The sequence below is a fragment of the Hipposideros armiger genome, unplaced genomic scaffold (genome assembly GCF_001890085.2).
Source record: "Hipposideros armiger isolate ML-2016 unplaced genomic scaffold, ASM189008v1 scaffold_143, whole genome shotgun sequence".
In the NCBI taxonomy this organism is placed as follows: Eukaryota; Metazoa; Chordata; class Mammalia; order Chiroptera; family Hipposideridae; genus Hipposideros; species Hipposideros armiger.
This window is the reverse complement of record NW_017731493.1, coordinates 1,852,285-1,877,912: the sequence shown is the minus strand read 5'-3', so window position 1 is coordinate 1,877,912 and position 25,628 is coordinate 1,852,285. Positions and strand designations below refer to the sequence as shown.

The following is a 25,628-nucleotide window of genomic DNA, read 5'->3' as shown; positions in this document are numbered from 1 at the left end:
CTTGGGCCAGTGAAGCAACATCCTCCACAACTAGATTGAAGAACAAAACGACAGCAACTTGTCTGTTCCCCTTCCCCCAACTCCCCAGCACTGTTCCCAATTCCCCAATAAAAAATAAAAAAAAAATCTTAAAAAAAAAGCAATAAGTTCAGTTAGCTTATTTTTAGGAAATATAAATTTTCAATTAAAAACTTAAAACAGCTCTCATAATCATAGACAAAAATGGAGCTGAGTAATATATAATAGTATCACCTCTGTTAGGTGTGTGGTAAAATGTTACTTTTTGAGCGTGTGCTATGACTTTTGGGATGTGACACAAATGTTTAATATTTCTTCTTTTTGTTTTTTATCACCTTTAAATGGCTCCCAAAGGAATACACAATGGCTGTTGTGTGCAGAAGAAAAACATATCGGTAGAATGATTATTTTTTAAATATAATAAGTTAATCATTTTATTTGAAGTGAAGAAAGAATAGATTACTATAAGTTCATTGGAACAGGAGCCATAACTGCCCTTTTTCATGCTATATTGCATTACCTAGCACTGTTGTCTGGTGCTTGATAGATTCTTAATATTACCTGAAATAAAGAACAGTATCATTTGCAAACTTAGGTTCACAAAAATTGAGTTCAAAGTTCTGCTGGGGACCATCAGTACAAAGCCTCTCAGGAAAGGGTTGTCTAGAGGAACATCTAGAGTTGGATACTAAGGTCGCAGAGGCAGGACTGGAACTCACATAATAGACTTTGTCAGGCTTGGTGCACCTACCATGACTACATTCGCCAGGCATTCAAAAGTTAAACTTGTTTAAAAATATTGCCAGTGTTCTTGAGTTCTAATTAAATTTCTTTCTAGGAGAAGAATGAGAACTTTATAGAGATATTAAATAATATTCCTGATAATTTCCTCATTTAAATATTTTCAAACTAACAACCAAAGTGTTCTGGTGGAAACAAGGTTGAGCAGTAAATATTATAATGTGGTGTGATGAAAGGTCCCCTAATAGGCTTCCTCATCCCATCTCAAAGATAATTTTTCATTTTTTCAAAAGTCTGCAATTTGTAGCTGTGCATAAATGTGTGTGTGTGTGTGTGTGAGTGTGTGTGTGTGTGTGTGTGTGTATGAGAGAGAGAGAGAGAGAGAGAGAGAGAGAGAGAGAGAGAGAGATATTTTTCAAAAAATCCCCTTTCTATTTACTTAAACTTGATTGTTGCTTCTGTTTTGGCATATGATTTTTCTAATCAAATTAATGAAAAATTATTTAAATTAGTGAATACATTCCATAATTGAGCCAATAAAAAACCTGGAAGGGGCCTGTGACAATAGAATCCAAAAAAATTGTTCTGCCCCTGGCTACTTTGTACTAGATGTGAGACTGTCAGCAAATCATTGAGCCTCTGGAGATTTCAATTAGCCCATCTGTAAAATATGTTTTAAAAATTCAAGATGGTGGTTAAGTGGTTGAAAATCACTTCTGATTTTGACCTGTCTTTTTGTGTTGAAGCTAGAGGAAGTTACCTTTTCATGCACAATAGACTGTGAACTAATAGTTTTATTAGGGGCACAGGAATCAACATTCACCTTATAGCAGTGAGAAAGTAGAGACCTGGCTTCATTTCAGAAGTGGAGGACCCTTTGACAAAACACCCATTGTGAAAAGATAAACTTACACAAAGACCCTGACTCATGTATTTACTGTAGAGTCAGAAGTCTATTTATCATGCCAAATTTAGTTGTGTATATTTAGGTATTAAGTTATATGCTAAAAGATACTAGGTATATCATATTCTGTGATCAATAAAACCAGAATTATTAACAAAAAGCAATAACACAAAACTAACAATTTCTTGAAAGAAATAAGCAATTAAAAACTGTTTGGTCAGAAGCAATTAAAACTTCAATGATGAGGCAGTTAGAAAATAATGACACTACTCAGGGGGAAGAAAACCCTCCTGAAATGAAACAAAGCAGTACTCAGAGGCAAATATATAGTGTTAAATAATGTTACTTTGAACTACAAAAAATAAAACAGAGAATACTTTATGAATTTTTTTAAATATAATATATAAACATAATATAAGGGGAATTGGATGGGATTAAAAAAACAAAGTTTAAAGAAACAGCAAAAGGCAGAGTTCATATAACCATGAAGTGGTTCTTAAAAATAATAATTTAAAAACCTTTGGAAATATATATAACTAAGAAAAAATATGAATCACAGTTATTTAAACATGAATAAAGTTGAAATGAAATACAAATTTCAATAAAAATAGAAATTATAAGCTTATTCTATATCAACCTTAAAAGCAGGAAAAAAATTCAGTGACTACTTGTAATTTTGGAATAAAAAACTGTAATATCTGAAATGGAAAAAATTGCAAAAAAACATTAAAAATTACTCCTCAAAATGTTTTTATCAGTAAGATTTTTAAATCTTCAAGAAGCAAATTCTTGTTTTCATGAATATAAATTCATGACAAGTATTGCAATTAAAATTTCTGAAGGTCACATGAATCAATTTAAAACCTAACAGGAAATATCACAATAAATATTATTTATAGACCAATCCCTTTTATTAATATATAGGCCAAAAGTCTAAGGAAAATATAGCAAATTAAATTTAGCAATATCTTAAAAGAAAAATTCACCTCAACCAGGGAAGGCTAAGTGTCAGGATTAATAATTAATATTGACTACTTATTACAGAAATATATCAAAAGAAAAAAATCTCACTAGAGATGGATAAAAACCATGAAAAAAGTTAGCAACTATTCCTGGGGGAAAATATTAATAAACTAGAAATAAAATAACCCTCATTATGTAAGAACATGTATCTTAATCAGCCAATGTTATGTGAAATTCCAGAGGCATTCTTGCCAAAATGGGCATATTTTTTAATTTGATAGTATAGTAAAAATGATTGATGGTGGCTACTTTTTCCAAAAATCAAACAGTTTTTCCAGGATATTTATAAAAACATATATTTATCTTCATTATTTCCAGAAACTTCATTAAAATAACAATAAAAATTCTAAAGTTTAAACCTACAAGTGAAGGAGAATAGAAGAGATAATTACAGAGAAGGAATGCCGATAAATTTTTGGAAGATGAAAAGAAGCTATAGGAGGCTTGGATGAATTTAGGCCCATAGAGGAAACTCAATGTCTACAGAGAGAGTAACAGTGAGACACAAGGTATTTTGTTCCCCCAAGCTCTTCAGGATCCAGGGATTATAGGTGAGCATGAGGGAAAGGGCTGAGAATAATGGTTAGTTGAAAGTTCATTTACGTGGTAGTTAGGTCATCATCCTCTCTCTGGCCCCACCTCGTTATGCAATTAGGAGACTATTGCTCTTGCCCAGCAGGGTTGGGAAGTTGATTATTTGAAGAAATTAATCCATAGGATTTTGAGACTTTGGAGACACCAACCAGGGATATGGGAAGCTGTGGGTGAGGAATGGGGTTGATAAATAGGGGATTAAGGAAATGTCTACATACAGAATGTGAGAATTGTCATCCTCCTCCCACCTCCTGGCCAGAAGGTCTGATCTTGCCAAAGAACTTCGAACTTTAGAAAGAGAAATAAATCCTCACAAGCAAGAAAACAAGACGACAATAAAAGCAAACCATAAAACAACTCAGCAGGATACATTTAACGCAGGGAACAGAAGAAACTTTCAAAGACTTAAAATGAGTCTCAGAAAGATAAGAAATACATGACATCAATTAAGCAAGTAGAGGATACTATGTTTGTTCTATCATAGATCCTTTTTTTCTGCCTTAGACTCAATCAGCCTTCTCTCATTCTTTCTTTCTTTGACTTTGTTCACTCTGACTCTCCATTTGTTAGTCCCACACAGTCTTTATGCCACCAATAATCCCAGGTTTCCGTCTTGTGGCTTCTTCAGCGGGGAGGCCTGAGGCTGAGAAATCCCATCTCCGCATTCCTCCTGGGTTGCTTGTGGACATGCTCCAAGGTTAGACCAGGCCCACAATAGTCTCAATGTAGATGGATTTGCTGCTAACTCTAGTCCAGCACAGAAGGCTATAGGCCTGTGTTTTCATTGCCTTAGCCTCCAAGATTCTCCTGGAGACTGGGAAGAGGAAAAAGGTAAATGAGACATTTCTAATTTCAGAAATGTAGGAAGAACATTATGAAAGGGGTAAATAGGGAAAGGAGATGTATTTTCAGGTAAGTGGTGGAGATAAATGCTGAACTGTTCCATCTTTCTAAGAATGTTTTGAATGTCCTTCTCACAGAAGGAAGTAGAGACAGAGGCAGACCCGTGAGCCATGCTGTATGTAGGATGACTGCAGATCATCATCAGTAGAAGTGATGAGTGGAGAAGGCATCATAATTTTATGTTTGGGAGGCTAAGCCATATGTAAGGGGCAAGTGTAAATAAGTTGTGGACTAGTATAATTCAAAAAGCTTTTCCGCTGCACATTTTGTAGTTTGCATTTGTTTCACTTATTTATTGTTCATGATATCACACTAATGTTTTAAATTATATAATTATAAAAATATAAAGTTCAAACAACACTTTAAAATTTTTCCTTAGGAAAATCAGGAATTCACCTTCTCTAGTCAGAATGTCTGGGATTAAATTTTCCCTTAACGGCTTGCTCACCGTAGGACCTTGGACAAGTATTTTAACATCTTGTGCTTTAGCTGCCCCACCTGTAAAATAATAGTAGCACCTAGCACATGTCGTGTGAGGATCAAATAACTATTATTATTGTTCTAAACATTTTGGTCTCACCTCATTTTTACTTCGCCGTGAGATGCTGCCTAACTCTGGTTGTCATTTGTTATATCTTAACCTGTCTTTTTACGTCTCATGTTTTCACATGCATGCACCAGTGAAAATGCTGCCCACGTAAATCAGTGATGATGAGCACTTGAATTCCGTAAACAGAGTACCATTAACATATTGCCCTCTCTAATGAGAACAGCAATATCTTCATTTTAACATAGGTACTTTTCACTGTGAATATATGTAAAATCCTTCTCTTTCTCTATTAACAAATAAAACAGGCAGAATTTGGTTGCAATCCTAGCCGTTAGGGAGAGGTTCAACCATGATCGCTAGTGTAATCTTATGAGTAATCGTTCTAAAAAGCCACTTTCTAAGTTGAGGTGGGCAGCGATGTAAAGGACACAGCTGTTAATGAGTAAAAGCTGAAATTTTATCACGTTAATTTTATGTTTCATAAGCTGGCTATCTATTGCCACTATTCCTCATCTATTTTCTTTTGAGGGAGCCAACTGAACACTAAGTTCTTGTGGATGTATTTCTTTAAAAAGTAGTGGTGCCATACCACATACTGTCATTATTTAACTGTGACATTCTGACAGTGTGTCAGAAAAAAGTGGTGGCGGTCTGAAATTTACATGCCTAAGTTGGTAACTAAAACTAATTTTGTCAGGGAGTATTTTATAATTACCAAATTAAAGAACTGTATAATTAAAGTAAAATGAGCTCTGCACGTGCCTAGAAACATAATCTCTTAATGCTTTTGTTAGTTTTTCTCCAATGACATTATTTTGGAATAAATATATATATATATATATATATATATATATATATATATATGATTTATTTCAGAAATAGCAAAAGAGTAAGTTTGTGTTCCAGAGATTTGCAATCATTTTGAGAAATCCATGAACAATTTACTATGCTGAGTATTTTCACATTCAGTTGAGTGACTTTTAAAAGAGGAACAGCAAATTAACCAACTTCAAATCCCCCCCTCCTTCTCAAACTTCTGTATTTTATTTATAGCAGAGGAAAACCTTTCTTCATTGCTTCCTGTCAGCTGTGCAGAGGCAGCTCTACTGAAACTGGGTAAAAGAATATTCAGAATACTTTTGAGCACTTTGAGTTAATCTCTGTTAAATTGATTAAGATGATTGTTTTTCTAGCTAAATTGATGTGGAGCTTAAAAGCAATTTATTTTTACAACCCTTCTATATAAAACTTCAAAAAAATTCTTTCAGTAGGGGGAATTTATTTTTACAGATTACAAGTGTAATACATTTATTTTTACAGATTGCAAGTGTAATAACTATTATTTATGTTTTTGGATTCTAATGTTATAATAATATGAATTCTTAGTTTCCTAATCTCGAGTTTTCCTCACATGGGCATTTGCTCACTCTTCAGCCAGTCTGGTCATCTTGTAACAGTGGGAGACTTGAGAAGGGTGTATGTTCTATAGTGAACTTTATTACCATTGGGCAGAAAGCTTAGTCGCCATACTGGAAAGGTTTCATTCTTGTGGGTGTATTTGAAGGAGCCTATTTAGGAAATAATTGGGCATGTGGCAATTATTTGAACCACATTCAAGAAGGACGGTACATGTTTATGAAACCATCTCTCTTTCTGAAACTTGTAGGTAGTGGAAAGTACCCTATATGTTTGTGAAGAAATTATATAGCTGTGAATGATGCATAAATCAATTAACATCTCTGGACCTCAGTTTTCTCATGGACAAAATATAAATATTGCTACCTTCTCTAGTGAGCTCACAGTCTTTAAATTAGAACATGATATGATCAATATGAAAATATTATACTTGAAAAGTGTAAAATACTATGCAAGTATAAGGGATTATTATTTTTCATGTGGTTTTGTCATTTATTCTGTTAATATGGTGTCTTTCATTAATTGATTATCAGATGGTAAACCAGTCTTGCGTTACTGGTAAAAATCCCACTTGGTGAAGGTATACAATACTTTTAATATATTAATGGACTCTGTTTGAAGAATATTGGTCTACAATTTCCCTTTCTTGTAATGCGTTTGTCGGATTTTGGTGTCAGGGTAATTGTGGTCTTACATAATGAATTGGGAAGAAGTCACTTGACTTCAATTTTCTGAAAGAGTTGGCAAGTAGTTGCCATTATTTTTTCCTGAAATATTTGGCAGAATTCAACAGTAAACTCTACCTGGGCCTTGAACTTCCTTTGTGGGGAGATTTTAAATTACAAATGCAAATTCTTTAATAGATATAGAACTATTCACACTACTCATTTCTTCTTGAATTTGGTAGTTTGTATTTTTCAAGGAATTTGTCCATTTCATCTAAGTTATCAAAAATATAGGCATAAAGTTGTTGGTAATATTCTTATTACACTTTGAATATCTGTAGAATCTGTAGTGATGTCACAACTTTTACTCCTGATATTTTTAATGTCTTCTCTCTTTTTTTTCATGATCAGTCAGACTAAAAGTTTACCAGTATTACAGATCTTAAATAGTCAGCTTTTGGTTTCATTGATTTTCTCTATTATCTTTCTGTTTTCTATCTCAGTAATTTCCATCCTGATGTTTATCACTGCCTTTCTTCTAGTAGCTTTGGTTTTCATTTGCTCCTCTTTCTCCAGTTTTGTAACATGGAAGCTGAGGTAACTGATTTGAGATGTTCCTTATTTCCTAATGTCTGTATTTAATGCTATAAAATTTCCCCTAAATACTGCAAATACTGCTGTACCTATATCCCACAGATTTTGATGTGTTGTTTTTTCAATTTGATTCTGTTTAGAATACATTATTTTGAAGTGTACCAGGTGATGATTTGATATACATATACATTGTGAAAGAATTCCTCCCATTGAGGAAATTAACACATCCATCACTTCACACATTTAATTTTTTTTTTTTTGGTGAGGATGTTTAAATTCTACTCTCAGCAAATTACTATTGTACAATACAGTGTTACTAACTATAGTCACCATGTTATACATTAGCTCCTCAGATCTTATTCATCTGATAATATCTTATAACTAAACATTTGCACACTTTTACCAATTTCTGCTTGTTTTCCCCACTCCCAGTCATTTCTACTCTGTTTCTATGAGGATTTTTTTTTCTTCCACATATAAGTGAAACCATGCAGTATTTGTCTTTGTTTGACTATTTCACTTAGTATAATACCCTCCAGGTTCATCATATATATAGGATTTTCTTCTTTTTTAAGACTGAATAATATTTCACTATTTGTGTACCTATATGTCTATATATCTATATCACATTTTCTTGATTCAGTCATTCCTCATTGACACTTAGGTTGTTTCCATACCTTGGCTATTGTGAATAATGCTGTAGTGAACATAGAAATACAGATATCTCTTTGGGATAATGGTTTTGTTTACTTTGGATATATACCCAAGAAGTGGGATTGCTGGATCATATGATAGTTGTATTTTTAATTTCTTGAGGAACCTCCATACTGTTTTCCATAGTGACAGTACCAGTTTACATTTCCACCAACAGTGCACAAGGGTTGCCTTTTCTTCACATTCTTGCCAGCATTTGTTATTGTTTGACATTTTGATCATAATCATTCTAACAGGTGTGGCTTGATATCTCATTGTGGTTTTGATTTGCATTTCCCTGATGATTAGTGATGCAGAGTACCTTTTATGTACCTGTTGGTCATTTTGTATGCTTTCTTTGGAAAAAAAAAATGTGTATTTAGTTCCTTTAGTCCATTTTTTTTTCTTTTTAAAGATTTTATTGGGGAATTGGGGAGGGGGACCAGACAAGTTGTTGTTCTTTGTTGTGGAGGCACCAGTCGCCATCTGGCTTTCTATTGGCAGCTCGTGGCCTCTAAGTTCAATGTGCTGTGTTTAATCTTAGTTGCAGGTGGGCGTAGCCACCATCCCATGCGGGAGTCAAACCAGCAGCCTTGTTGTTAAGAGCACACGCTCTATCCACTGAGCCATCCAGGCAGCAGCTCAGTTCAAGGTGCCGGGTTCAGTCTTAGTTACAGGTTAGCATAGCCCACCATCAAACAGGTAACCTTGTTGTTACAGCAGCTGAGCCATCCTGCCACTTGTTGGTAGGTCAGTGACAGCGCAGCTTGGATGCAGTGTCACTGGCCCATGTGGGAATCGAACTGGTGACCCCGTTGCTCAGAGCCTGCACTTTTAAGCCAACTCTTAAACAACTGAGCCACTCTGCAGGCCCTCTTTAGCCCATTTTTAAATGGAATTATTTGTTTGTTTTTTGCTATTGAGTTGTACGAGTTCCTTGTATATTTTTAACCCCTTATCAGATATGTGCTTTGTGAATATTTTCTTTCATTCCATAGGTTGCATTTTTATTTTGTTGATAGTTTCCTTTGCTGTGCAGAAGTTTTTTAGTCTGATGTAGTTCCACCTGTTATTTTTTTGCTTTTGCTGCCTTTGCTTTTGGTATCACAGACTACTGTTTTATTTTCCCTTTTGATTTGTTCTTTGACCCATGGATCTTTTATAAGTATGATTTTCCAAATAGTTGGAAATTTTCCCAGATATCTTTGTTAGTGATTTCTAATTTATTTCAGTGGGTCAGAACATAATGTGTATGAATTGAATATTTTAAATTACTCAGAGTTGTCTTATAATGCAGAATATGGTACCACATTCGTAGGCAAATGTTCCATGTGTACTTAAAAAGTGTGTGTATTCTGCTGTTGAATTTTCTATAAATGTTACTAAGTTCGGGTTAGTTTATAGTGCTATTCAAATCTTCTATATTCTTATTGATTTTCTATCTACTTTTTCTATCAAGAGTATTGAAATCTCCTACTATAATTATGGATTTTTCTATTTCTCCTTGAAATTCTATCAGTTTTCTCTTCATATACTTGAAAGCTCTTATAATATTGACAGTTGTTGGTAATATTCTTTGCTCTGAAATCTACTTTTGCCTCAAGATTTCTTTATATTAGTGTTAACTAGATATATCTTTTTCAATCCTTTCAGTTTTAACCTATTTGTTTCGTTATATTTATAAGTTGTATCTGAAGGCAGCATATAGTTGAATCTTGCATTGGTATTCAATTTGTCAGTCTCTGCCTTTTAATTGGATTATGTGGCCACTTACATTTAGTGTGATTATATGGCTAAGTTTAAATCCATCACCTTGCTATTTATTTTCTACTTTTCCTATCTGTTTTTTGTTTCTTTTTTCTTTTGTACACTTGTTTTGATTAATTGATTTTTGAAAATGACTCCAATTTATTTTATGTTAGTTAGCTTGTCATCTACAGCTCTTGGTTTTATTATTTTATCCCTTTTTTCATGGTTTAAAATTAGAATTATATTTGTGCCCACTTTCATGGTCAGACTGTAAAATATTTCAGAAGCACGTAGAAAGCTCCCTATAAATTACTTATTTTATTATTATTTTGCTATTATTTTCATGTTAAAAATCACATGAAACAATATCTCACTTTTAAATGCATGTCTACTTAATTTGATTCATTTTCTATTTCTGTTAAGCAAGCTTAATATTTATGTTATATGCAATCAAACTGTTACGTGAATCTACTGAAGAGAGAAGCATCTTGTATCTTGAAAGACAAGTGGTAACTGTTAATATAATCAATTAGGTAAAGTTTATCTGGGTGCATTTTTTCAATGATAATTAATATGGTGCTCAAAATATTCTTGAGGGAATGAAAGTCCCTATCTAGACAAAACATTCCCAGTAAGAATTCACAAAGTCATTTATTTGTGATTTGCATTACCTGTTTTCCCTACTTACATAACATCTCCTCCTGTAAAGGAAGATGCAGATTTAATTCTTATCTTTCTCAATAAAAGCTGGACTGCTTAATCAAAAGAAACTCAGCATCATGGGATTTTAACATATCTCTATGGTATCTTACTCATCAGTTTTTGATGCTTAGGTCACTGAAGTTAGCCACTGGGAAACATTTTGGCATTCCCTAAGGTGAAATATTGAAACTGTTTAAGAGTAAATACTTCATGTCTTATGAACTTTGGACAAGGGAGGTAATTAGTAACTTGCTATTTAAAACCGCTAAGAGAATTTATGGTATATAAATTCTTAATGCACAGTTATAATACATTAGACAGAATTTAATGGAAACGATAGGAACATTTCAAATCATCATAGCATTCAGTTAGCTACAGAAAAACTTGTCTGTGTGTATGGTGTGCAGCTCAGCTGTGTCTATTGACAGTGAAGAGAAGGAATAGCTATTCCTGAAATCAGAATTAAACCTGAAATGCAAATTCATATTTTCATATTTTTATCTTTAAATAAAATATGGTTAAAATATAGTCTTTCAAAAAAACAGCAAAATATAAAGCATAAGAAATAAATATCTACCTTGATTCTAGCTAGAAGACTCTTTTGTCTTCTCAACTTTGAATTCAGTGGAAGAAAAATCAGTTTAGCACAGATTATATCTAATCTGCATTTCCTCAAGAAAAATTATTTCCATTTTAGTAATTATATCTTGATTATATATGTATATATTGTTTTCCACCAAAAAGAATTGTAGTATTCTTTTTTTTTTTTAAGAATCGTAGTATTCTTTTATCAAAAAGTAAGAAGAGATGCTATTTATTATGAAAGTAATAGTCTCATATAATCCAGAAATAGTTCCAGGAACTTTTATTTTTCTCAGTAACTCAACTCTATTGGGTCCTGACCAGTTTATGTTTGCTTTTACTAGAATTCTTTTCTGTAGTGGACAATTCAATAGGAAGATCCTTTAGTAGGATCTTAATGCATAATTACTGGGAGTGGGGTGGGGAGGATAGTATATTTGACAGAAAATATTCAGTTTTTTTTTACAGAGTTTGTCATAAATATAATGTCCAAAATCAGACATTTCAGATTACAGTGAAAGCTAGACATGCCTTTTTAAAAATTATTTTCCTCTTGGAAATTCACGATTGGTGTTTTTAATCCAGTAGGTGAAGTGTCTAATAGCATATCATAGTAGGGGCATCATTTATTGATTAGTTACCATGTGGTAGGAACTAGGTTAAGCACTTTACATTTATTGTCTCTTTGACTCTTTCCAATAAGCTTATGAGGTATTATTATTCCCATCTGACAGATAAAGAAATTGAGGCTGAGAGGTTAAAGATATTGGCCAAGAAGCAAAGAATTCTAATAAAGTTGTCCAGTTTCAAGCCAGATGACAGTGACAATTTCAGGATATCTGTGCTCACAAATGACCTCTAAAAATAGATGGGGTAGTATTAATACTAAAATAGCAAATGAAATCAATCTATCTTTCCGCTGTTCTCAAAAGCATTTTTTTTTTGCATCCAAATTACCATTGTAAAGTTTTCGGGAAGATAGAATCTGCATATTTTGAGCCTTTGTTTTGGCAGAAAAAAATAGGAGTTAAAAATGTGCAATTTGTTCAAAGTGCAAATATGCTGTGGCATTTTGGCATTATTCCAAGGCCACAGATTTAACTTGGAATTTTGGTCTTTGTTACTAGGAATGTACTGTTTATCAAATTCAGTGTTAACTGCACAGTTGAAGATTTTCTAGCAAAACTCTTTTTCTTTTTAACTTAAAAAAATTATTTCACCAACTTCTGAGGGTTGAAAAGTAAAATACATGAGGAGATGTGGTCTTTGATGAGCAAGGTCTCCTATTAAAGGGTAATCAGTGAGGTCGTTGTGCAGAGTTTGTATCATCGGAATTTGGATAATCTGGCATCTCTGCTAAAACTTCAGGGCCTCACATCTTAAGGGAAATAAGAGATGTAGTTTATAACGCTTCATTGCTTTTGTCAGTGAACTAGCCAGCCAGCAAACACCTGTCAGGTGGTAGTAGGTGCTTCTGAGAGATTTGACAGGTAATATTTTATCAGGTGCGTTGGTCATTCTGTGTGACCTGAAAGGGTTACTGTGTTTCCAAAAGCCAGAATTTCCTTTCTTCTAGATAATGTTGGATCTCTACATATAAAGTGTCTTCAAATTAAACATTATGAACATGGAATATATTTTAACCTATTGCTGAAAAACTTGTCCTGGCTTACTTCTTCATTGCTTTCGGAAATTTCCCCCCTTTTTGTGTTGCCTGAGCTGTGAATTCATGTAGGTCATGTTAGGTATCATTCTCTCTCATGTACTAGAACAAATGCCTGATTATGAGGTCATTGACCAGAGGCATCATGCGTCTCCTAGCTGACCACAAGTGGAATTCAAGAAAATGTTCATTTAATAAATTCTTGTTTAATAAAAATACGTGATCCATGAAACTAAAACTGCTCTAGAAGTAGTCTTAATTTTTAAAAAGCATACAGTTGTCTTCTAGTAGGGCAGTCCTCTTTAGTAATCAACAGAAGATGAAAAGGACAATTTTTTAAGGTACCAGTGGACTGATGAAGAAATTTGGTTAGCTTATTTTGCTCACCAAAATATATATAAAAAGAGGTATTTTTTTTTCACGAGATGAATGCGGAATAATTCAAATTCATTTTATCTCTAGGCTAAGGCCCTGAAAATATGCTTATTGTCCTTGTTTGATTGGATAACTGATTCCTTTCCATGTTGGTCCCTGCTGTACCTCCATTCAGCATTTTTCAATTTGACCTATATTTGGGGGATTTACTCCCCCTGGTGGCCTCTGGCATGCATTAGAGCTGAATCTTTTCCATAGACAAGTTCTTGTCAGTTTCTCTTTGAGCCGCATGTCTTTCATGTATAGTAGTAATATTTATGTTCCAAATGCAGCAGCAATCCCATAAGTTTGAAGGTAGATATTTTAAATTTTAGGCACTAATTTTTCTCAAAATCTTCCTAGAAAGACTGGAATAGACTGATGCTAATTTAAAAAGTATAGAAAAGACATTCTGAATATTTGAATGCTAAATGTGATTGGTTTAATTAAAAGTCATTTGCTAAAGAAAAGTTATGTTTTTATTCCTAATGAAGAGAGTTTCTTTGTTCCTCTTCATATAGCAGTAAGTGTGTTATGAAATAGAACACTGTTTGTATTTTAAACACATTCATAAGGCCTTTGTAATCACTAGCTTGCTGTTACAAATGGAACGAGATGATTTGAAAGTATGTTTATTTTGACAATACTTTGAAAAAAGAATCACCCATTGTCATTAAATCTTTATACCAACTTCTTTATGAGAGAATTTGGATAATTTTAAATCTCAAGCAATGGCCACATGTTATTTTGGCCCCTGCGTTTTTGCTTTTGCTGGATGCCCCAGCCTCCTTTACACAACGTTTTTTCCCTTTCATTCATGTTGGATTAAAAGATGAACATGTATGTTTCCTGAGAGCTGTTTCTTTTAGGTTGAAGAGAAATGTTGTCATTCTGACACCGTTCTTTTGTCATTAAAAGAAAAATGAACTGACCAGGAAATGGTCTTTTTTAGTAAACAGTCTCTCAGAAGTTTCTTCCCAACTTGATATCTGTAGGATGTTGCTACTTTTTGGTAGCTTAGTGGTCAATAGGATTGAAAGACACTTTTACCTTGTACATTTATAATAGACACTGATATGTGTGATTAGTGATGCTCATCATTAATATTCACTAAATCTCAAAGCAGGAGAAGCTGGGAGTTTCCCATTGTTTACTTGGGGATCCAGAGGATGAGTTCAGATCATTATTCTTGGTCTGAGGCGAGTAGAACAGCCAGTCTGTCACTTTATTTTGTTTGCTAGGTCTAAAAAGCTCTCCCCAGGTTTTTATGGGCATGTCATTTACAGGACAATCTGTTGGCACAAAGATAATATACCTATCGGTCGATTTCTTTACATCATGCCATGGGATGGGAGTTTAAAAATTTTCTCTTGCTTATTCTGTGCTCCACACCAAATGAATATTTTATAGCATATCTTTTTAGAACACAAAACTTTGTGAAAAATATAATTATTCACCACTTTAATGTAACACCATCCAATCCCGGTTACCAGCACTGCAAAGTACGTACCACTCAGCAGTTGCCAGAATATACAGCAGTGTGTATTTTTAAAGCATATTAAAACTTTCCAAATGAAATCTGTTTTCCCACTCACACCAGAAAGTAGAGGAAAATGAACACTTCATCAACAACACTCTTAATTATGTTACCAAGAAATAAAACATGAAGAAAAGTTTCTCGATACTATGAGTCCTTGATCACGACCCCCTGCAGGAGGTCACAGGGGATGCCTTTCACAATTAATCTATGTAAAAAGTTCCAATATTAGACAACCCTTCCTTAGACATTTGCTTGGATTTGTAGCCAGTAGTGGGAAAACAACACTAAACCCAACAACTCCCACATATGTTGTATTTGTTCCCATTCAGTTAAAATCAACGAAGGATCTTTGACAAAGTGGGTACATTGCAACATTTTAAAAATCTATTTTAGGGCCCTCTGTCTTTGCAAACTAAGAAGGTAAGTATTGGGTTTTGAAATAGGTAGAGGGTTGAAAGGCCCATATTTCCCCTTTTAAAAGAGAGAAGAGCTAAGTAGGCGTTACAGAGTTGAAAAGAGCATTATGCAGTAACTATCCAGCGTTTCTCAAAATTCCCTAATCATAAAAATCTCATGGATTGCTTAATAAAAATATCAATTTCTAGGCTGTTCCACAAAAGATTCTGAGTCCTGATGTGGGAAGCAGCGAAGAACAGCACCCCAAATGACTCCTAAGCAGAATTTGGGAAACATTTAGCTGGTTTAGTGATTGTAGAGGCAATATCAGCAATTTGAACATGAAATTTGGAGTGAAAATTCATATATTCACTTAAGAAACATTTGTAGAGTACTTACTATGGATTGGGTTTGAGCACACTTACTAGATGTGTGATTTGGAACATTTATTTTTAACTTTTGAACCTCAATGTCTCATTTTGAAAATAAGTTTAATATCTTACTCATAGGTTATTGGGGGCATTCAATTAGATATACCCTAAACATGGTTAATTTTTACTCAGCAATATTATTTTTTTATATAGTTCCACTATAGGGATAATTAATTACCCCCAATTAGGTGTTGTGTGTGTGTGTGTGTGTGTGTGTGTGTGTGTGTGTGTGTGTGTGTGGTTTTTTTTGTACCAAGCTCTCCTTATGAAACCACTCATCTGTTGTTCTGAACTGGCATCTTTTCGAGATTTGGACATCAAGAGTCCCTTAACATCTTCCAGGAGTCCAAGCCTGTCCTAATACAAACTTCCTTTCTCCACCTTCTCTTTAGACCTTTTAAAATTTGTGTTTCCTGCCTAAGTTCACATCAAACACGTTTTTCAGCTGCTTACAGCACTATTAAAATGATAGCTATTATTTATTAAGCACTTGCTGTAACCCAGTAACAATCTTAGGTGCTGTTTGTATTATTAAACCTTCACTATCTTACTGCAATGTAGGTTTTATGACCATTTAGATGGAGGAGGAGAAATGCAGCCATTAAGACAGTCTTACAGCACAATGTTGAAGAATAGAAATTATTTCATTCCAGATAGGTCAGTCTTCAAGCCCAAGTTCTGGCCACAGTGTCACATAAACCATTCCTATAACTTGAGAATAATCATTGTTCCCCAAGATTGAGAAATGCAATTTTTACATTGGCTTCTCAATGGCCTTCTTCTCACTGAGAGTGAAATTCAGTGCTTACAGTGGCCCACGAAGCAGTGCATGATATGCCTTACATGCTCAAGGACTTTGACACTTCCTGTCTCTTCTGTCTTCCTCTGTTGTCCCCAGATAGAGCACACAGCTGTCCCCCACCTCACTGGAGACTTCTTACCTGATTGCCTTATGTAAGAGAACGTCTGCACACATACACGCACAGATATTGCCTCTCCTGTTTGCTGGCTGATTTCTCCTCTGTAACAGGGATCCGTAGCTAACATCTCCTGTGGGTTTTTAAGTTGATTTTGTTCTTCTTCCCGGTAAAACGTGAATCCTCAAGAACAGTGGCTCTATTTATGCCACTGCCATATCGCTCGTGGCTAGCACATAGCAGGGACTCGATAAATATTTGAATATTGAACATTGAATTGGTAGACATATTTGATAGTCTTTATATTAATAAATTATAATTTTCAGAGCAATTAAAGCCTCATAGGTGATGTCTTGGTAACTGTGCTAATATTGTCTGTATACTTTCCATAACAAAGTTCCTGACGAAATGTGTTGTTGGATTTCACTTTTTGTACCAACAGGAATATCACAATGAAGAAACTAAAGTATATCCTTCTAGGTACAATATCTAGAATGAAAGAGCCTTTTAAAAGACCCCTTTCCTCAAGTAATTTAGTAGCTATTCACTATTAATACTCAGTGCGGTTCCCTTGCTCTTTTCTTTAGAAGCTAGAGCATTAGAATATATGTGAGTATTGAGTACTACCACTGTAAGTAGTACTCTGTCTGCTGAGGGAGTACTTCCTATGTACCAGCTCTGGTCCTCATGGATTATTATTAGTAGAAGTATCATATAAGTTTGGTAACACTATTTCAATAGGTTTCCAGCTTGTTTTTTTAACCTGTTATTTTATTTTTTACTCTGAAGTTTGCCCTCTGGCAAACTGGGTTTATACAGGTGTCCGGAATTATTGTACCTGTGTGTAACTTAGTGGTTTATGGGTATAGTTAGCCACCATGTCTTTTCTCAGGTAAGTTCTAGCACCGTCATTTCACTGATACTTCAAGTAATGTTAATGCTAAGTTTTGAAAAGCAGTTTATTTGGGGGAGGCAGTAGTTTTGAGTATTTAGATCCCATGGGGGGGGGGAAATAAAAAAGAACTGAGGAACTTCGGGCGCGAGATTCATTGGCATTTGTTCAAAGCCGCGTTTGGCAACTGTCAGCCTCAGCATCCATCGCATTTCCCTTTATCACTAGCTGGTCAGTTATGTATCTTTGTCAGCACTACTATTTCAATTTCCTCTTTCAGGGATCTGTTTTTCCTTCCTTTTCCCTCTCCCTTTCCTCCTCACTTGAAGTTGCTTTTGAAAAAAAATAGTAATGTAGTGACGTTTCAGATGCAAATCACTTTGGAAGCGAGAAGGTGGCTATTTATACATGTGTTCTGTGACAGGGGCTTCTAAGCATGTCCCACTGGGGACGTTAGTACATACCATAGCTATACTGGGAAAATCCAACACGTTTCCCAGAAATAAAGGTCAAGAGACATGGAACAACTTTTTTATTATTTGCTTTCAAAACAGAGGGGGTATGATTTATGTAGGATATAAGCTTCTGTCATAGCTGCGCAGGTGCTGCCGTGAAGCCCTGACCCCTGTTTAATCCCCATAACGACACTGGGCATTGACCGGCGTTTGCTTTGTTGTTCCCGAGCTGCTTTCCCAGAAGTCTTTAAGTTTCTGAACCCAGCCGCTGGGTAGCTGGCCGGCCCGTGCTTGGTGCAAGAACACTGTTTGTAAATGCAACCTGAAATACATTTTATAATCCTGTCTGACTTACATGACTGTCGGTTTGTAATGGGTCCTCTATGATTGAATCTAAAACCTCCTAGTAACTCTCTCTAAAAAAATGAGTTTAATAGTCACCTATGAATGCTAATTTTTTTCATGTCCTTTGTTATTACATAATCACAATTATTTACTTGAAAAAAGTAAACACTTGACATTTACAAGATACATTTTTTGATATTGACTTTGATAAATAAGTCAATGGCTGATTTAGTTATGTTAATTTTTATTATTAAAAGAAGATAGTTAATATTCTTCCATATTGCTTTAATATATTCTTTGTTTCCCCCCCCCAAAAAAAAAGAAGGTTAATGGCTTAGTAAATATTTGCAAGTCATCACAAAAAATTGATTTACAATTTCATTCTGCCTTTCAGTACTTCCGTTTACCAGGGCTTCGATATTTTTAAAGCTTTCTATGTGCCCTGGATTTTTTTTTTTAAAAACTACTTGAAAAGTTTTACCTTTATTTTAAATCTTATTAATGCTTTTTATGATGTGGGGGGAAAAACACTATATATTTAAGTTACCATTTAAAGTTAAATTCAAGAAGTTCAGAACCAAACTACTTGATTTTGAATCTAAGCTCCATCACATCCCAGCTGTGTGATCTTGACCAGTGAGTTAAGCTCTCTGTGTCTCATCTATAAAAGATAGATGATAAGAATAATACTTATCTCAAGGGTGTTATGGTAATTAAATGAGTTAATATTTGCAAAGCCCTACATAAATACTTGTTATATAGACAGATAAAGTTTAACTTTCCCAACTAGATGCCTGAGATATACATTTCATAATGTGTTTGAGTCAGTCACACTAATAATTGTAACTTTATCATGAAATTATTAGATTTGTCTTAAAACTTAAAAATTTTGAACTGATAGTGAAAGTGATGATTCACAAAATTGTCCCTTATTTGAGGTGTGATGTGGAACAGAACTTAAGTAGTTTACATAATTATGGAGAACAAAAGCTCAAGAAGAAAAGAATTCAAAATAATTTATATTTTTCTCACAATAGCTTTGGGCACCCTTCAAGTTTTGGCTAAGTGATGATAATATAAGTAGACTGTAAAATATTCATTTTCTTAAGTGCTCCTTTGTATGCCCTCAAGTCATCCCTGAGGCTTCTCAGTTTTGTTAAGGTTTCCTTAGGCTACCCATTCAGTCTGATTTCTCTGAAAAACATACATGAATAAATAGGCCCTCCTAAGCAAACAAAAACATTAATATTTAACATTTAGCAAAAGCTGTAGCAAATACTGCTTTTGAGCAGGACAAAAGGAAATGAGGTAAGGATGGAAGAACCAAGAAAATATATAATGTTCTGCTTAGGGAAAAGGACTAGTTTGCTACTGATTTTTAGGCGTATATTTTTTTAAATGTTTGAGATGGCAAGAATAAAATTACAATGAGGATTGCCACAGCATACACACATAGTTCCTTGGTCCTCACATTAATTGATTACAAACATTTGCCAAGGAGTTACCTCTGGAGGGCAGTGTAGTCTTATATTTGTTGCAGGAGTTTTGGGTAGCTTTCATTTCAAAGATTCCTGGCGATCCAAAGATGTAAGTGCCCTCTGTCTTGAATACGCAAAGGAGACATAAACCTGAAAGTAAAGTCTTTTCTACTAAGATAGTTAGCCTGCTAGACTGTCAGGGAAGTTACAGAAAAAAAGACTTTAAAATCCCCTCTGAAAAGTGATCAGCGTCGCTTACACTGAATTGGTGACTCTGGGAGCATAAATAAGGAGCCCACTGATATTTGTCTTTTCTTTCCCTTGGTTCAGATTCCTGTGTATCTCAACTTCATTATCCTTGTTTTATTCCCTGCCTTACTCTAAAATACAAATCTGTATCTTCTAAGAAAATCCATTGATGGCCTGGGTTGTTGACGCTGTATAGTTGTCAAATCTTTGACACCATAGAATATTGTAGAGAAGGTCAGCCCTACAAGCCAGCAAAATATCTCCCGGTACCTTAACAAATCAGCCAAATATTTTGAGAAATGCTTTACTTCTATGAACAAAATACCCTGATAGTTATTGGATTTGTCACAGCATCTAGGGTTTCTCTCATAATCATACTGACCTTCACGTGCTATTATATTACAAAACCAACTCTTTATGTAATCAAACCAAAGGAAGAATGCTTAATTAGCTGTACATGACCCTCTGTTATAATATAGGCATACAAACGTTATTTTCTTCAGCACTATCTAACTATTGGATAAAGAAACATCTTTATACAGTAAGGCCTGGGCTATTTGAAGTCTCCAGAGAAAAGTAATATCCGGGTTTTCTTTTTTCCTCTGAAGGCTGGTTGAGAGCTTTCAGCAGGGGGATACCACATTTAAAGGTTGCCTAAGATCTCATAACTCCAAGTGTCACAGAAATGTGTAGATTATGAAAGACTTTTCTCAGGAGCAAAACAACTGTGCTTTTCAACCCTAAATCATGACAGAGTCTTGTTATACCACAAAGAATTAAAGAATGTTAAGTAAATGACTTTTTTCCCTCCCTCTGTGCCTCTGAGCATAGTTATTAATGTCGATTCTTGCTGCTGAGTGATCCTGAAGCTACTGTCGCAACCTTTTTATTCCCCGAGTGCAAATGAATCCTTTATGAGGTAATTGAAGGAAATTGATGACATTATTTGCTGTATCTTGGGTATGAACAGCATATAAATGAAAAAAACACAGTTATCACACTGACCAACACATTGGGATGGAAAGATCTTGAGCTATTTTCTGCCTAAGAAGATTTCGCACTTTTCTGTAAAATGATGTGGCAGGTACACAACTTTTAAAATGGTAATTCTTGGTATTAGTTTACCTTCACCTGGTGTAGGGGTAAGTTTTTTAGAAATGCAAAGAGTCTGACAGTGATCTGTTTCATAATCTTCCATTTTGAATGTTAGCGTATGTACGTTCTAAGCCAAGGACGGCTTCAACCTTTAAGTTAAATTTCACCATTAGGACCATAGCAAATTCTGGGTTGTATGTTTTCAAGGGGGAGGGGAAAAACACTAACAAGAAATTTTATTGTAATACAGCATATAGATGAATGATTTAAATAGAAAACCTATTTTGAATCAGCACTAATGAATGAACTACACTAAAAGAACATTCATTTACCTAGCTAGGAAAAAGTCATCTTAAATATGGTACTTAATTACTTTTCTTCTCAGTTATTACATTTGCCACTTCTTTGTGACCTCACTATGACCTTGTAGTTTATGGGCTAAAGGTAACTATTATGTAATAATGAAAATATGCAGACCCAGCTTTACCACCTAGAAAGAATTGGCTTTTTATATTTTGTTTAAATTAACACTCTTTGCTGTTTATAAAACTCTGCTCCATGGTGCTTAAAAGAGGAGAGAAGCATTAATCGCAATTAATGTGCAGATTTGGGCTCTTAGACTTGTGTTTAGTGGAGGTGAGTCAGCAGGCCATGTTACATTAATTATAGTGGTTGATTCTCCACTGGTTTTGATTCACAAAGATACACACTGTTCCCAACTTAATAATGCTTTAAAGCATAAATTGCTTAGAAAAAGGGAACCTAAAAATCAAACTATTAATACTCAGGTTTGCTTTCTTATTTGGTTTGATTTGTTTTATTTTACTCACCCAGACCCTAATTTATTCTATTTCCACATTATTCTGATTCCATAGCCTGACCTTTGTGAAGTAGTCACTTTGCTGTTTGGATAAGGTGAGGGAAATGCCCTTGAGAAGGCAATAAGAAACAGGAAATAGAAAAAGTGTGAGAGTGTGTCAGCACATTCTGGGCACATATGCCCTGAAGTAAATTGTTATCTTCTTTGAGACCAGCCTTTGAATTCCTCCTCATTGGTTCCTTAGGCTTGAAAATAAATGAACTGCAAACACAGCTTGGCCTTGAAGATCCAAAAGCATGTGATATAAGACATGATAAGTTGATAATTAAAAACCCTCAGTCTGCCTATAGTCAGCCATTTTGCCATCACCAATCACAAATCTGTTCTTTCCTTAAATAGAAATGATGATAATTACTCTTGATAACATAATATTCCAATAATACTGATTTGTAAACAGTCACTGTGGGCTGTGTTCCAGGCATATGACTCAACATTGTTACACCCCACATAAAATTCTATTCTCTCCGTTGTACAGACGAGGAAACTGAAGTACAGAAAATTCAGTGCCCTGCTCAGGGTAACAGAGTCAATTCCAGAGCAGGAGGCCTGCCCAAAGGACGGAGGAGGGGGCTCCAGGTCTTCACCTTGGGAGAATCTGGGTTCTTGAGGGAATGTTCACTTTCATCATGGGGTCTGTGTCATGCCACAGGAATTAATATTCTCTCCACAGATTTGAAATGGAGATTTTTTTTTTAAAGATCCTGTTAGCAAAGAAAGGGATAATTTAGGATTTTTTGATAGTTAATTAAAAATGGATTGTTTATACCCAATGGAGGCAAATATAAAAAACATTAATCCTTTATAAAAGCTTGGGCTGTAAAACCTTACTTTGAAATAGACAGTTGACTGGTGTGCCAAAAATGTACGCATGGTCAATTTTTACACAGACGTTAAAGACAGATATAACATCGCCTTTAAAACTTCAGAAGGTTCAATATACGCACACACTGGGTGAGCATTGAGAAATAGGTATTTACAGGTACTTCCCCCAAAAGTTTGATTTGGTGAGGGATTTAACCAGCATTTCATGGCATTGATCAAAGCAGGGCATTTTGAAAGAGAAGCATTACAAAAAGGAAGACTTGTCCTGATAGTTATGTTATGAAGTGTTTCATTCCAGACTTTCATATTTCAAAAATGTAATAAGAGGCAAGTAAGAGATATAAAGTAGATTAGTGGTTTCCAGGGACCAGGGAGGGAGTGAGGATTAGCTGTAAATTGGCAGGAGAGATATTATTGGGGTGATGGAAATATCCTGAAACTGGATTATCGTGGTAGTTGCACAACCCGGTTTAAATATAGTAAAAAAGAATAACTTAATTGTACTCTTAAAATGGGTAAATTTATGGCATATAACCTCAATGAAGTTGTTTAAAAATGCATGTAAAACACTAAAAAAAAAATAAGATCAGAATTATGTTTTTAAAGAGAACTGTTATACTGTTATTTGCAGCTGACTCAGAAGTTCCTCCATATGATATTAATTTACCTCTCAAATTTAAAGTCTGACACTAGATATAATACGTTTGCTCGGAAAAACGGTGAAGATAAACCTGTGTCCTGCCCTCATTCCTTTTTTTTTTTTTTCCCCTTCTCAGTATTTTCAGGTTGATTCATTTTTCCTTGTAGCCTCTAGAGGGCAGCACGTGTTTTTTTATTGAAAATAACCAACTTCTCAGAAGCCTTTAACTTCCTCAAACAAACTGCAGAAACAAGCATCAGGAATGCCAAATCGTTTTAGATAAACCTTCTAATTTTAAGGATTCATCCGTAGGGCCTCGATGTTGAGAGCCTTCCTTCAGCGTCTTGTTGGAATGAACCGTTCCTTCCTCCCTGTCAGCTGTCCTTTCCACCCCTGGTTACTTATGCCCTAGAATCTTTTGTCCTGATCTACAGGGAGTTGTAGGAGCAGTTTCACTGGAGACTTTCACAACACTGCACCTTTAGAAGGCTTGGTTATTAGGTAAAGATAGCAGTCACAGAACAAAATCCGTATTAGCACCTGGGGGCAGGGGCAAGATCCAGGAAGCTGTGATATGAATCCCTGAACCTCATAAATGTATAAGGTCACGTTAGAAGAATCAGGCAAATGCAATGCCAAGTATTATCTCTTCAGTGTATGGATTATTAGGAATGTGGGATTTTAAACACTCTGTAAGAATTTTTTGAATTGTGAGATGTAAACATTGTTTTCTTCCCTGTTCTTTTCATTTAACTTTTAGTCTTGTATACATTAGAAATCACCAAATAATGGTTGAAAGGGTAAATTAGCATTAAAGTTGTTTCAGGTTATTTTAAGAAATAGCTAGCTAGCTTCCTCTTACCCCACAATTGATTGCATTTTCCTATTATAATTTAATTCAAGAAATACCTACAAAAGTACATCATTCTAGGATCTTAACAAACAGAATTTATAAGCATTGATTTTGGTGTAAGGATCTGCAACAAATTTTAAGGTCCCCTTCACTGTCATTTTTTTTTTAAGATTTTTATTGGGGAATTGGGGGGATGGGAACAGTGCTGGGGAATTGGGGGGAGGGGAACAGACAAGTTGCTCTCGTTTTGTTCTTCAGTCTAGTTGTGCAGGACGTTGCTTCACTGGCCCAAGTTGACACCATCATTGCGCTCTTCCCGGACGAGGCAGATCAGTCGCCGGCTTCTGGATGGCCGCTCACTGCAGCTACTGGCCGCTCACACTGGCTGCTGGCTACACACGGTAGCCCATGGCAACCCACTGCCACAGGGTCTGCAGCCTACGCCGTCGCTGGCGACCCACGGCAGTCCAGCTCCAAGTTGAGCTGTAGTTCAGCATCTTAGCTATAGAGGGCAGTGTCACTGGTCCTCAAATGTGGGATCCGAACTGGGCCCTCTGGTGTCTCAAGCCAGCTCTTAACCATCGCGCCACTCGGCCGGCCCGACATTCACATTTTTTTAACAGACCTCATAGTTCAATAATAAGAAAATATTTTTTTAATTAAATTTGAGTGAACGTAGCAGTTAATTATTTTCTCCCATCCCTCCTTTTCTCTTTCCTTCTCCCCCCTCCTTCCTTGGCTCATTTCTCTCAATAAACTTTGTATGCCAGTTTTGTGCTAGGCGTTCTGTTAGGTTCCACCTATACAGTGGTAAAAACCTAAGCATGGTTTCTGCTTTTGTGGAACAGAGCCGGTGGAAAAGACAGTCAAAACAACATATAAACAAAAAGTATGTGCCTCTTTGTGAGTTGAAATTAGTTCTACAAAGGAAGAGTAACTCTTGGGATCAACTTTAGGCAGGGTAGTCAGGAAAGATGTTTCTGTGGAGGAGACTTTAGGCAGCCCCAGCCACATAGAGGAGTAGGAGACGAGCTTTCTAGGCAGGGGGGACAGAGAATGAGAGGCTCCGAGTCAGGAGAGAGCTTGGCTTGCTCTAGGAACTGAACAGGTATCTAGATACCTCGCTGTGAATGAAGAAGTGGGCTAAGACGCCGGTGAAGGGGTGATGGGCCAGGTCAGAATTTGTGAGGAGCTTGGATTTATTTCTAGTTGCAGTGATGGCTTGAGAGAACAACAACAAACAACAGTGAAATCATCTAACTTAGCTTTCTAAAGAATCATTTCAGCTGCTCCATGGAAAAAAGGATTGGATTGGGGCTTGAGTGAATGTAGGAGAAGTTAGTAGGCAGTTGCAGTAATCTAGACAAACACTTTGTAATTGACTTTCACCTAACTGTTGGGAATAGAGGAGGAAGCTCCTTTTC

The 25,628-nt window shown here is 35.3% G+C and overlaps 1 protein-coding gene across 8 annotated transcripts in view; it reads left to right on the top strand.

Annotated features, from left to right (window-relative positions):
- The window catches only part of HDAC9 (histone deacetylase 9), an 820,423-nt gene that overhangs the window by 168,120 nt on the left and 626,675 nt on the right, over window positions 1–25,628 (top strand). For all 8 annotated transcript variants that reach the window (XM_019650652.1, XM_019650643.1, XM_019650630.1 and 5 more), the window contains exon 2: window positions 5,787–5,849. In XM_019650652.1, coding sequence (XP_019506197.1) covers window positions 5,787–5,849 — 63 coding nt within the window. The remainder of the gene's footprint in view (window positions 1–5,786; window positions 5,850–25,628) is intronic.